The 13,814-nt window shown below is 41.9% G+C and overlaps 1 protein-coding gene across 3 annotated transcripts in view; it reads right to left on the reverse strand.

Moving 5' to 3' along the window:
* The window catches only part of UGGT1 (UDP-glucose glycoprotein glucosyltransferase 1), a 125,804-nt gene that overhangs the window by 55,355 nt on the left and 56,635 nt on the right, over window positions 1-13,814 (reverse strand). For all 3 annotated transcript variants that reach the window (XM_029058864.1, XM_029058863.1, XM_029058862.2), the window contains exons 12-17: window positions 13,074-13,165; window positions 11,835-11,985; window positions 10,334-10,453; window positions 9,267-9,352; window positions 5,742-5,877; window positions 3,030-3,161 (exon numbers count right to left, since the gene is read on the reverse strand). In XM_029058864.1, coding sequence (XP_028914697.1) covers window positions 3,030-3,161; window positions 5,742-5,877; window positions 9,267-9,352; window positions 10,334-10,453; window positions 11,835-11,985; window positions 13,074-13,165 — 717 coding nt within the window. The remainder of the gene's footprint in view (window positions 1-3,029; window positions 3,162-5,741; window positions 5,878-9,266; window positions 9,353-10,333; window positions 10,454-11,834; window positions 11,986-13,073; window positions 13,166-13,814) is intronic.

A 13,814-nucleotide genomic window follows, 5' to 3' on the forward strand; every position in this document is an offset into this window, starting at 1 on the left:
AAGATTTGGGTATCCTCCGCATAGTGGTGGTAGTTGAAGCCATAAGAGAAGCAGCGTGGCTCAGTGGAAAGAGTCCGGGCTTGGGAGTCAGAGGTCATGGGTTCGGATCCCGGCTCTGCCACTTAGCTGTGTGACTGTGGGCAAGTCACTTAACTTCTCTGGGCCTCAGTTAACTCGTCTGTAAAATGGGGATTAACTTTGAGCCTCATGTGGGACAACCTGATAATAATACCAACATTATTATTATTATAAGAGTGAATCAGTTCTCCGAGGAAGCGCGTGTAGATGGAGACTAGAAGGGGATCCAGAACTCATCCTTGAGGGATTTCCACACGGAGAGTGGGAGGCAGAGGAAAAGCCTGCAAAAGAGACCTGAGAATAGCGGCTGGAGAGATTGATGGAGACTCAGGAGAGGACAGTGTCAGTGAAGCCAAGGTTCGATAATGTTTCCATGATAAGGGGCTGGCTGACCGTGCCAAAGGCAGCTGAGAGGTTGAGGAGGAGGAAGGGGTGATTGGTATCCTTACAGAGTGTAGTTTCCTTGGAGTGAAGGGGGCAGAAGCCAAGTTGGAGGGGGTCAAGGAGAGAACTGGAGGAGAGGAGGAAGTAGAAGTAATAGTAGGTGTAGGTGTAGACAACTCTCTCAAGGAGTTTGGAGAGGAAAAGTAGGAGGGTGAAGGGGCGATAATTGGAGCAAGCCATGGAGTCAAGGGGGCGGCAGCGGCGGGTATTTGTTTTTTTTAAGGATGGGGATACATGAGCACATCTGAAAGCAGTGGAGAAGAAACCGTTGGAAAAGTGAACAGCTGAGGATGGCAGTCAGGTAGGGAAAAGGAGGGAGATGACTGTTTTGATAGGGTGCAAAAGGAAAGGGGTCAGAGACACCGGTGGAAGGGAAGTGGGAGATCTACTGAGATACTGATGGGAAAAATGGAAGAGGAGAAGAGGACCTGGAAAGGAGCAGGGGAGATTTTAGGGATAGCACACATGATGGTTTTAATTTTAGCAATCAATGCAGTTCATGAGGGTCAAGAGATGAAGGGGGCTGAGGGACAGGTGTTTGAGGACAGAGTTAAACGTCTGTTGCACGCAATGGTCATGGGAATCAACAAGGAGGGAGAAAAAATGTTTTTGGGTGAAGGAGTAGGCAGAGTTTAAGTGGGTGAGGATGAATTTGAGATGGCCGAGGTGGACCGGTGTCTGGATTTCTGCCAGCAGGGCTCTGCAGCTCAAGCATAGGAATGGAGGAAGTGATCTGTGGAAGTGATCTGGGGTTGCGGGTTAGTGGCATGAGATCACTGGAGGGACAGGGAATGAGAGAGCTGAGTTCAGTGGAAAGGTAAGTATTGAGGGAGTGGATCTGTGTGTCAAGAGTGGATGTGTGTGTCAAGAAGGTACTTTAGGTATGAAGACTTCAATTAGCTCACATGTATTTTTTGCCTTTTCCACACTGATGTCTCCACTACCAAACCTCTTGTGACTGACAATACTCTGTGCTTAAAAATAAGAGTCCAGTTCAACAGTGTAAAAACTGGATCCAGGCAACGGAATGGAAGTAAGCCACTCCTCTTAATTTGCCCTTCCACTGGTCTAACCTGAAATTAGGAGCTTCTGGACAACTGTGGGTCCCCAACTTGTGATGTGCTAGCTAGTGAGGTGTGGTGTGGATTTTTAACCTTCCTCACTGCTCTTTCACGCTCTCTAAAATATCACCAATCATGTAACTCCTCGGACTGCAGCACTGTCTGACAATGGGAATTCATCATCAAGCAAATACAGTGTCACCTGTGGCACACAGACCGGTTGGCTAACTGGTGTAGTGCTCAGTACAGTGCTCTGCACACAGTAAGTGCTCAATAAATATGATCATATGAATAAATGAATGCCACAGAACTGGGTAAGGCTCTGTGTCCCGATAAAGGATGGCTAATGGAGACGGTGTCGGGATGTACCTTGCTTAGAGAAGCAGCGTGGCTCAGTGGAAAGAGCATGGGCTTGGAGTCAGAGGTTATGGGTTCAAATCCTGGCTCAGCCACTTGTCAGCTGTGTGACTCTGGGCAAGTCACTGCACTTCTCTGTGCCTCATTTACCTCTCATCTGTAAAATGGGGATTAAGACTGTGAACCCCACATGGGACAACCTGATCACCTTGTATCCTCTCCAGCGTTTAGAACAGTGCTTTGCACATAAGTGCTTAACAAATGCCAATATTATTTTATTATTATTTGGAAAGGTCTTTACTTATCGAAACTGCAGTGACAGAAGGGTGTTTCCGCAGATCAACAGTTACTATGACCTTGCCTTCAAATCTAGCCAGAGTCAGAAGCCTGGGGAAATTTAACTATTCCCTGCTTCAGTGCTTTTATTTTCCAGCTCTGGTATATCTAATTGTGTGGAGGGAAACTCTATTTGATTGCTTTTGTTTATTATTATGTTTTGGTTTTCCCCAGTGGAAAAGACTCCACCAACCATGATTATAACAAATGGGTGAGGGCACAGTGGTTTCTGCTGCTGTTGACATCTCAAGCATATTCTTTTCTGGGACCACAAACTGAAACCATTCTCCCTGCCAGCCATCTTACAGTGCCAGTCGTTCACCACGGCAGTGCCAGACAAGACAGTGTGGATGTCTCGGCCCAAACCGTCATCATTACTGAAAAGATACCATGAGGTTTCCAAGGCCAAGGCTTCTGCGGTTTAATGACTTCCTGGGTGAAATCAATGGAAGTACAAAAACTGCAACTGCTCAACAGCCCATATATCCAAATATCCTCTAGACTAGCCGGCCTTTCCTACTGAGTCGAAACATTCAGTCTAAATATTATCCACATTGTGGGCTGAAACTGAAAAGATTAGTATCACGTTGCTTCGGAAAACTGAAATAAATGTTCAGTTTTAACAGTATCAGATAAACACTGAAATTGTTTACCTATGGTTGAAATATTCCCCTAAAAATAGAGAAAGAAATGCCACTAATTTTAAAAGTGAAATGCCAGGATGAAGCATGTTTACCAATAAATGGTCTTTACCTTCCGATTCCGATCGTAAGCAGAATCAAGCCCCAGAATGCTATTCACTTCCACATATGGATATTTCTTCTCGAGAACACTTATCACATGCTCCACTTTCACCTTTTCTCCAGTTTTAACCTTATTATATACCTGAGGAAACAAAAACATGCAAATTTGTACCTTTTAAAACACACACATCTCCTAAGATAAATTAGTTACAGATAAGTTCAACCTAATTCTGTATTACATGTCATAATACAAAGGAATACTGGGAAACTAAGAACTGAGAAGGGATTAACCTGCATTTACGCCAGCACTTTTCATGATTGTTATTCCCCAAAACTAAGCACTTCATACTATAAATCTTATAAATAACAATGATGCCCATCAAATCAGAACCTTAGAGTCCAATTTAGTAGGTTTTAGAGCACGTCCACCCCTACAGTTTCTTCTTCAGCAAAAAACTGAAGAGCTGGACGATAATAGATTTATCGATACCCCACTCATACACATTAAGTCACCTGTGCTCTTTAAAACCCAAACATAACTATTTAAACTATTTACAGAAGGACTTCACTAACTTTTCCAAATCAGTTGGGAAATATAAGTATACCCATCTCTACGCACCCGTTAAAAAAAAGGTCTATCGAGAACTTTAAAATGGAATTTTGATCGATTATTTGCAGCCTTTTATGGAACAAGCACATTAAGAATAATTCTACTCAAAATACTTAGTTATTTACATTTACATTAAGATACTCTCACCATTGAAAATATCTTCAGTTATTCCATATGGTGTATTTTAACATTTTGGATAGAACCCCGTTAGGGAATTCGGGACTGTTCTTCTGACAGTGGGTGCCTATCTGGATACAGAGCAGAACGGTGTCAGAAGAAATGGCTGTGCTCATGCCCACAGCATCACCAATGCCGTTTAATAATAATAATAATAACAATGTTGGTATTTGTTAAGCGCTTACTATGTACACAGCACTGTTCTAAGCGCTGGGGTAGATACAGGGTAATCAGGTTGTCCCACGTGAGGCTCACAGTCTTAATCTCCATTTTACAATGAGGTAACTGAGGCACAGAGAAGCTAAGTGACTTGCCCAGAGTCACACAGCTGACAAGTGGCAGAGCCGGCATTGGAACCCATGATCTCTGACTCCCAAGCCTCGGCTCTTTCCACTGAGCCACGCTGCTTCTCAACATGAGTGCCTTAAAAACAGAGCTGATCATGAACACAACTCCCGTTAGAGGAGAAACAAAAAGAAGAACCAGAGGATTAATATCATCTCGCTAACATCTTCCAATAGGGTTTCCTGAGAATTAGCTGGAAACAAGGAAGGAAAAATATTTTGAGCTACTCTCAAAGTCTCACAAAAACTTCAGCAATCTGTCTCTCAAAAATGCCACAGAGTCGTAGAGGCATTCCAGTTGCTCCAAAAGTCATTTTTCCAGAAGAAACCTTATTTGCAAGGGTTTTAGTCTCCTTGGTAGCTTTCTGTGGGTGTGCGTATCCACGCAAATCTGAGACCTCAACATCAGAAGCAGCACAGCCTGGTGGCAAGAGCATGGCCCCAGAGTAAGAGGATATGGATTCTAATCCCAGCTCTGCCAAATGCCTGCTCTGTTACCTGAGGCAAGTCACTTCACTTCTCTCAGCTCTCCTGTTCTCCGTCCTACTAAGACTGTGAGTCCCCTGTGGGCCAGGGACTGTGGCCACCCTAATTAACTTGTACCTGCCCCAGTGCTTAGAATGGTGTGTGACACATAGAAAGCCCTTAACAAATCAATCAATGGCATTTACCAAACACTTACTTCGTGCAGAGTACCGTACTAAGAACTTGGGAGACTACAATATAACAGAATTAGCAAAAACGTTCCCTGCCTATAATGAGTTTACAGTCTAAAGGGGTACCATTAAATAAAAAATTGTACAAAATAATCATACTCTACAACTAGCTCAACTCCCTCACCCTCCTGCCCCTCTGTCCCTCTTGCTTCACTAATCCCCACCCCTGGATCACCCCTAGAAAACAATCTGTCTGTCTTGCACCTAAATGCTTTCAACATATTAACGGTATGTGTTACTGTCACACCTACCCCTATGTATCGGAAAGAAAGAAGGAAATGTGCTTAGAATAGTAATAATGATGGAATTTATTACGTACTTACTATGGATCAAGCATAGTGGCAGCTTTAAAAGGTAGATCATCTAAAATTTTCAGGGATCACCTGGCGTAAGTGATGAAGAAAGACTGCTGGGAAGTGAGGTATCCTTATATGGAAGCTTTGGTCCAAAACCCTATCTCCGGCTACATAAGGGGAAATGGGTGATCTCAACATTGAACCCCATTTGTTCACCTTAAAAATCCACGACTTGGAATTGGGCACGATTGCCAGTTTCTAATTTCGAGGCACGCACCCAACAAACCAGGTGAGGACAGAAGGTAAATGAGCAAAATTGGCATAAGCCTTGCAGACAGTGTTTCATCAAAACAGAAGTTATCCGAATCCTCGGTTACATTGCGGATCAATACATTCATCTACATCTTAAAGCAAAGAAACTACGTAGCACACCCTCTGAAAAGTGGAGGGGATAAGGACATTCTGTAATAGCTCTGTATTATCTATCATTCCTACTATGAAAACATTCTCTGAGAAAATATTGGGTTTTTTGATGCTCTGGAGAGTAAACGTAGGCTGTTCCCTTAAACGAACACGTACCGATATCAGAGTCTGGAAGGCATGATAATCATCCACTTCTTGTGCAACATAGTTATATGCTCTGAGAATGGCAACTCCAGCATCCTGCATTCCATCAACATCTTCAGAGTCGTTGACCACAAAGATCAAGCCAATCCTGAAGGAAAGAAAAACCAACTCATTCCAAGGATGACAGCCTTGTAAGGAAAAACGTTTGAAAATTTTTCTTCAATAGAGATAAAAAAAAAATCTCCTAGGATTTTCGAGAACCCGAAGCAAGGAACCAACATTTTCTGTAGTAAAGTATCACAGTTATATTACTAACTTCACCAACTTCCTAACCAGGCTGCCTCCTCTCCTATAGTGGTCACACTGAAACCCCTGCTCTTTAGACGCATTCCTCCTATCCCATGTCATCTTGTCCCTCCTGAACTCCCTGCTCTCCCTTCCCTTGATGCTCAAGTCCATATCCTCAGTCAGTCAATCGCATTTATTGAGCACTTAACTTCTCTGGGCCTCAGTTACCTTATCTGTAAAATGGGGAAAGAGATGGTGAGTCCCACATGGGAAAGGGACTCTATCCAACACAATTTGCTGTGTCCACCCCGGAGCTTAGTACAGTGCCTAGCACAAAGTAAGCGCTTAATACCATTACTATTATTATTAATAAAGCACTATAATAGGCACTTGGGAGAGTAAAATATAACAGGCACATTCCCTGCCCACAACAAGCTTATAATCTAAAGGGGGAGAGACATTAATAAAAGTAAATTAGATATGTTCATAAGTGCTGTATGGATGGAGAGGGGAGATGAATAAAAAGGGAGCCAGTCAAGGTGACGGAGAAGGGAATGGGAAAAGAGTAAAGGAGGGCTTAGTCTGGGAAGGCCTCTTAGAGGAGGCCTCCACTTTGCCCTCACCAATGAACTCAATCCTTTGAGCTCCATCCCTCCACCGCTCTTACATCGCATCACCGATTCCCAGCCATGGGTCACCCCGTTAGTTGAGCGCCCCCCGGCAGAAGTCCAAACACCCGGTTGGCTTCTGCCGCTTCAAATACACCCAAGCCTATGACTCCGCTCTCTTTACTACTCAGCCACACAAATTTCCCCCTCTCAGTCAGTCATATTTACTGAGCATTTACTGTGCGCAGAGCACTGTGTCAGCTGTGTGACTGTGGGCAAGTCACTTACTTCTCTGTGCCTCAGTTAGCTCATCTGGAAAATGGGGGTGAAGACGGTGAGCCTCACGTGGGACAACCTGATTACCCTGTATCTACACCAGCGCTTAGAACAGTGCTCTGCACATAGTAAGCGCTTAACAAATACCAACATTATTATTATTACTACGGGCTTGGGAGAGTACAATATAACAATGTAACAGACACATTCCCTGCCCACTGCAAGTTCTCAGTGACACACACAACCATGACCAATTAATTATTCCAGACCTTTAACTCTTTCCTGAAGTACCTACTACCCCCATTTCCTCACCTCAGCACTCAACAATTTCTTTGTTAAGTGATCGATGGTATTTACTGTGTGTAGAGCATTGTACTAAGTATTTGGGAGAGTACAATACAACGGAATACGTAATCAAAACGATACCAGCAGGTGTGATCTTCCCCGAGTCCTCTCTTCATCTTCCTCCCTCCTAACCCTAAACCCACGCTTTCATCATTCCCATGTCTCTCTCAAGAGGAGAGTGCCTTCCTGTTTTCAAAATTGAACCCCTCAGCTTGTGTATCAGACCCAATCCCCACATTACGTCGAGAAACACTTTCTCCCAGGCTTCTTCCCACCCTAAATACCATAATTCAGGCTCTCACTTTCCAATGGCTCCCCAGCTTGTTGACCAAGGTGCTCGAGTCTCTCCCCATGCTGGGAAAGCTTTATCCAGGTCCCGCTGCACCTTCCAATTACTAAGCAGCGTCGCTCAGTGGAAAGAGCCCAGGCTTGGGAGTCAGAGGTCATGGGTTCGAATCCCAGCTCTGCCACTTGTCAGTTGGGTGACTGTGGGCAAGTCACTTAACTTCTCTGTGCCTCAGTTACCTCATCTATAAAATGGGGATGAGGACTGTGAGCCTCATGTGGAACAACCTGATTACCCTGTATCAACCCCAGTGCTTAGAACAGTGCTCTGCACATAGTAGGCACTTAAATACCAACATTATTATTATTACCTTCTCCCATTACAGTCCCAAACCCCTTGAATGGAGAAGTTGACCACTGTTTCCTCCACCTTCGCTTCCTCTCCTCCAACTCCTAACTGTAATATATTTTAATGTCTGACTCCCCCTCTAGACCGTAAGATCCTTGTGGGCAGGGATGATGTCTACCACCTCTATTGTACTGTATTGTCTCAAGTGCTTGGCACAGTGCTCGGCACAAAGTGTTCAGTAAATACTGTTGATTAACTGAACCTGTTGTGACCCACTGCGAGCTAGATTTCATCCCCTTCACTGCACTGAGACTACACTCTCCAAGACCACCTACGATGGTCCCCGCACCCTTCATTCGCTTTTGCAGGCCCTTCTTCATCTCTCACCCCGCAACTATGGGTTCCCTTAAAGGCTCTGTTTTCAATTCCCTATTCATCTCCCGATACATTCACACCTTCAGAGGGCCGATCGGCCTCAAGTTTTGGCTTCCACCTCTCTGTGGATGATTCCTAAATCTGTCCTGCCAGTGTGAACCTCTCACCTGCTTTACAATCTTTATATTTCCTCTTGTCTTCAGGACACCTCCCCACAGACAACCTTTCGGCACTTCATCTTATGTACCAGACCCACTCCTACCCCTTTCTCACTAATCGTCACCACCTCAATCTTTCCTGTCCCTGAAGCCCGCAATCTTGGTTTTATCCTTGACCACTAAAGAGTTGTAGAATTTCTCCCCAACTTCAAAGCCTTATTAAAATCACATCTCCTAAAAGAGATTACAATTTAATAAGGAATTAGTCTTCTCATGTTCTCTGGAAGCTAAACTATATTCAGTACTCAAACTGACTGTGCAGTTCACAAAAGATAAGCTCCAATAACTATTAAATATAATTTCTTTAAAGGAAAAATAAATGTTAAAGGAGCCAAAATGGTGGTCACAGAAATTAAAGCCCTCTATTCACAGGGCAGATTCTGCAGCTCAAGATAATAGTGTTGGAAACATCCTGAAGAAAGTATAATATGGGCTCCTTGCACATTCAATCCTTGACTGCTAACAAAGTTCCGAGTCGGTTAGGCAGACACTGAATTTTTTGGCATGTGGACAACTAATCATTACTATTGAGACCGTGAACTATTTTCCCACAAGTCATCAAACGGTATACTGTAAAAGCCCTGTCCCTAAAAATCAAATGGTACTTCTGAATTCGAAAAATCACTTTCCCTTACACACATTAGAAAATAAAACTGCCATTCGTGAAACCATTACATCCAGATCTAAGACTTTTGGAATTTAGCCAAGTAATTTAAATAAGGAAGTAAAATCAAATAATCCAAACGTTCACCGAGCTACACATCCCATAGTTCAGTAAGTAATGGAGCATTACCTCAGTGGTATATGGTTACTGAGGAACATCTCAGCCACATTAATCAATTCCGTTGTGCTCTCATGAGCAGGATCAACAAGGAGAACCTAGGGGAAATCAAAATTGAAAACAACTTGGGCAATGACATTTATTCACAGGGCACGCGGATACAACTAAAAATGCTGATGCTTCCATTTATCTGCAAAACAATCATGGTCTTAGCTTTAAGACAGCTTCTTCTAAAATGGGCTATTTCAGAGGAGAAAATTAATTCATCCCTCCATTTGCCTTTCTTCACACTTCTGTGTTTGTCTTTTTTCTCCTGTCTCTATAACTCAATTTGTTGACAGAGATACACATATATTCAAAGACATAATTTCTACTTGAAAAGTCTTCGAAGAGACATTAAGCCTCAGGAATGAGCCGCCTCAAGAGTGATGGGATTGAAGTAGCACATTAGAGGCTGCAAATGCACACAGATCCAAAAACAGTGAGAAAAGATGTTTCTCCAACAAAGGAGGACTTGTGGAGTAAAATGCAAGGTTTGATTTTTAACATCTCAAAGCCCTCTTAGGCTTGGAGTAATCTTGCAGAAAGGAAAGGCATATTGATGATATGATGATTTTCACACAATAATCATCACCTGGTAGCTTCCCACACCCAACTATGTTAAGGAATAAACTACCTCATATATTAAATAATTGACTGGAAAATATAAGAAGACCACTGCTCACAGATGCTTAAAGGAGATGGCCCGGATGCATATTGTAGATATAAGTATTTAGATATACGTATTCTGAGAGAGACTATACAGTCTAGGGCCGAATAATATCGTGACTATAAAAAAGTTTGGATACATAATTCCAGCTGGATACCTGACACTTCATGAGAGGCATCCCTCCGGTGCACCATCTCTAGTCATGAAAATCTTACCATATCTCCAATCCTTAAGGTATGACTAGAGCACAGTTAGAAAAGGCTCTTTTTACACAGTCTCTTTCACCAGGTGAAAAAAAGCAAGGGAGGGTGTTGAAAGTTGGGAATACAAGAAAAGCCTATTGGCAGAAAAAAAGAAAAATACTACATACAAAGTTATGTAAGTTTTTTCTGATTTGTCTTATCACTCCAGGAAAGGTGGGACGAAGCAGCTCCTGGAGACTGCTAGGCCAGGAACTGTATCTGCTATCAACTTCAAGGTTGTTGATCCACTAGAAAAAAAAAAGCACATCACAAATCTCAAGTACCAAACTGACAGAACTTGCAGTAATCCCCAAAAAGCAGTATTTTAAAATCATTACCTGAAAAAGCTACTTTTAAGACTTCTTGATTTGTGCTTTTGGATGGAGGGGAGGAGAGTGAAAACAAAACACCAAACAAGTGGCAGGAAACACAACAATTTTGTGTAAAGGCATAGCAATAACATAGTAACATAATAATACAGTAGGAGGGAGAAAGGGTTTTAAATCCTCATTTTACAGATGAGGTAACTGAGGCACAGAGAAGTTAAGTGACTTGACCAAGACACAGCAGGCATATGGCAGAGCTGATATTAGAACTTATGACATAAGAATTAGGTCTTATGACTCCCTGGACTGGGCTCCTTCTACGAGGCCATGCTGCTCCTTATCGGGTCATGAAACTGATCCAGTCACTCTGCAATGTCTTCCTTTCAGAAAAAGGATTCTAAATACCGTTCACATGTAATAAAATGCAACCAGTGTGAAGTGTATAAACTAGAACGCTTACCGATATGAACATCACCATACGAAGGTAGAAAGGGACATATCAGAGCAGATATACCCCATATATTTTTGTACCCCGAGGAAGATGGCTAGAATCAATGGCCACCTATGTTCTCGCATAATTTTTAGACCAGCGTAATTTAAGACACAAAGAGCTTGGGCTGCATATTCCAAATGAAATGGAAATTAACCCATCATGGTTGATTTGCTCCATGAACATAAATTTTTTTGGGATTTTTTACCTGAATTATCCAGTTGAGTTGTCTAAATGGGGCAAATCAACTGGTTAACTTGCTTAATCCGCCACTTAAATTATGCAACCCTGCTTCAGAGTCTTCTAGCTTCAGCTGATTGGGGTGTTTGTGCATGCAGAAATTCAAAGGCCAAAAAACAATCTCACCTCATTATTTAAACTGCAAGGACGAGAATTATTTTTATAAAACAACCCAAAAAGGCTATTTTTGAAAAACTCTATAGTTTGCATTTTTTAATCCCTGTTCAAGGGATGGGGTAATTCTTTTCTCTACTACATTTCACTCTCCTCTCTATTTTGAGGGATTAGACTCATTAAATTTGGACTAGGTGGTCTAGTCAGCACTAATTACACTCTGAGCCTCTAAATAAACCTCAACTAATGTTGCCTTCCCATCAAAGAGAGCAGTAAGAACTCTTTGAGACTCAAGCTGGAGAAGCCTCAGTGATATCCGGATACATTATTCTTGAAGAAAATTTCAGGGGTGAAAAAGATTTCACCTCTTGGTAGAAATTTTAACCGGGGGGAGAGGGGAATGAAGGAAATGCAACAAATTGGCACTGTGGCATTTCCGATGTCATAAAATGTACTCACGGAAATAGCAGGACTCCTTATGTCCACAGCATAGTCTGAATCAGATGGCTGGATGTTTAATTTCAAAACATTGTGTAGAGAAAGGCCTTCTATTCCCAATCTGTGTAGTCCTTCCATAACCCGAGCCTCATTCCGTAACACATCAAACAGACTGAAAAGATTACAGAAAACTTCGTTACAAATAGAAATATTTAAAACTCATTCTTCGTTCCCTAACAGATTTATGAAAAATAGTGACCCACAAATAATAACAACTGATGGAATTTTCAAAGAATTCAATCTTTTTAGTTTTAGTAATCCTGGGAATTAAGTTTAGTGTAATCTCGGAACTAATTTTGTTTCCTTCAAGCCATTTGTTTCTTACAGAGTATTTTAACCTCCTGGGATTTATTTTTTTTACATTTTAATATGCTAGGGAACAATTTTCATTTTAAATTATTAGTTGGGTCAAACCAAGATAAAATAGAGGCAGCTTTTAAAACAGGCAATTGAGAGCAATTCAGTACACAATTAAAAACATATCTCTGGTCCACTTTTAAACTGGACGGTAGGTTTTGTTCAAGAACCCAAATGACTTAGCCAAAAGTCTCTCTCAGAACTAGCTCACTCTAAGTGATCCTGTCAAAAGAACACTGGTGAAGTAATATCATAATTCAGCCTACAAGCCTACTCAATTCTGAGTCCAATGCAAAACACAGGCATTCAGCAAAGTCCAAGGGTGAAATGGGGTGAAATGATCCATTTCTTTCCAGGAGGGACTGGAATCATCCCGCTTTTATAAATTTTAGAACCTCACAACTTAAATCTGTTGTTAAAGTAAGCCACTTACCTTCTCCTCTAATTGAACTAACCGCTTCACAGACATTTTCACTTCCTTCCCCCCACCTTTTAAGAAACGGCTCTCGGAATACAATGGGAATTTGTGGGGGGAGGGGGCTCAAACCCTAGTACTTCTGGGCTTGTCATTTTTCAGTTGATATAACTATTTACATGACCCCATGTACCAATTTCATTACAAATTAAGCCTTGTTGGTAAATGAAACAAAACACTATTTTTAAAGAAACAACTATAGGAGTAATATAAGATGGTGCCTATTTTCACTTTTTACGCTGAAACTCTCTACCCCCATAAAACTGTTGTGACAAATTGCTAGTCTCATAAAAAACAGTTAACCTACACACGACATAGACACGATTCTAAATAATTTTACAGGTGATGCTGGAAAACAGAATTCATACCTGAATATGTCCTGTGTATCTAAATCAATGTGAAGTCCATTAATGAATAAGGCAGAGTCTCCAGGTTGCAATCCTAAAGTTCCTTTGAAGTACTGAAACAAAGCATAATATAACATCAGGAGGAGAAATAGGGTTTAAAGGAATATTTACAGTATACTTTGGACTCTATGAATTCATCAAGCATCAGGAATGTGGTCACTGTGATCTCATCACCGGGGGCAGGGAACGTATCTGCTAACTCTGTTGTACTGTACTCTACCAAGTGCTTATTACAGTTTAATGCACACAGTGAGCGCTCAATAAACAACCACTGATTGACATTGATTTATCAAGTAACTGCCCGTTACTTTTTCCATTCCAGGGTGATGGAGAAAACAGTTATTTTTTTCCTTAGAAGTAAAACAATAATTATGATGATATTTGTTAAGCGTGCTTAGTACAAGTGCTGTATCAAATGTGGGATAGATACAAGATAATCAGATCTCACATGGGGCTCGCGGTTTAAGAAGGAGAGAGAACAAGTTTTCTTTTTTGCCAAGCACTGTACTAAGCGCTGAGGTAGATCCAGGCTAATCAGGTTGGTCATGGTGCATGTTCCAAATGGGGCTCACAGTCTTAATCCCGCTTTCCCAGATAAAGGGAACTAAGGCACAGAGAAGTTATGGGACTTGCCACGGTCACATAGCAGGTACGTTGTGGAGCCAGGATTAGAACCCAAGTCCTCTGACTCCCTGGCCTGTG

The sequence above is a fragment of the Ornithorhynchus anatinus genome, chromosome 1, assembly GCF_004115215.2.
Source record: "Ornithorhynchus anatinus isolate Pmale09 chromosome 1, mOrnAna1.pri.v4, whole genome shotgun sequence".
In the NCBI taxonomy this organism is placed as follows: Eukaryota; Metazoa; Chordata; class Mammalia; order Monotremata; family Ornithorhynchidae; genus Ornithorhynchus; species Ornithorhynchus anatinus.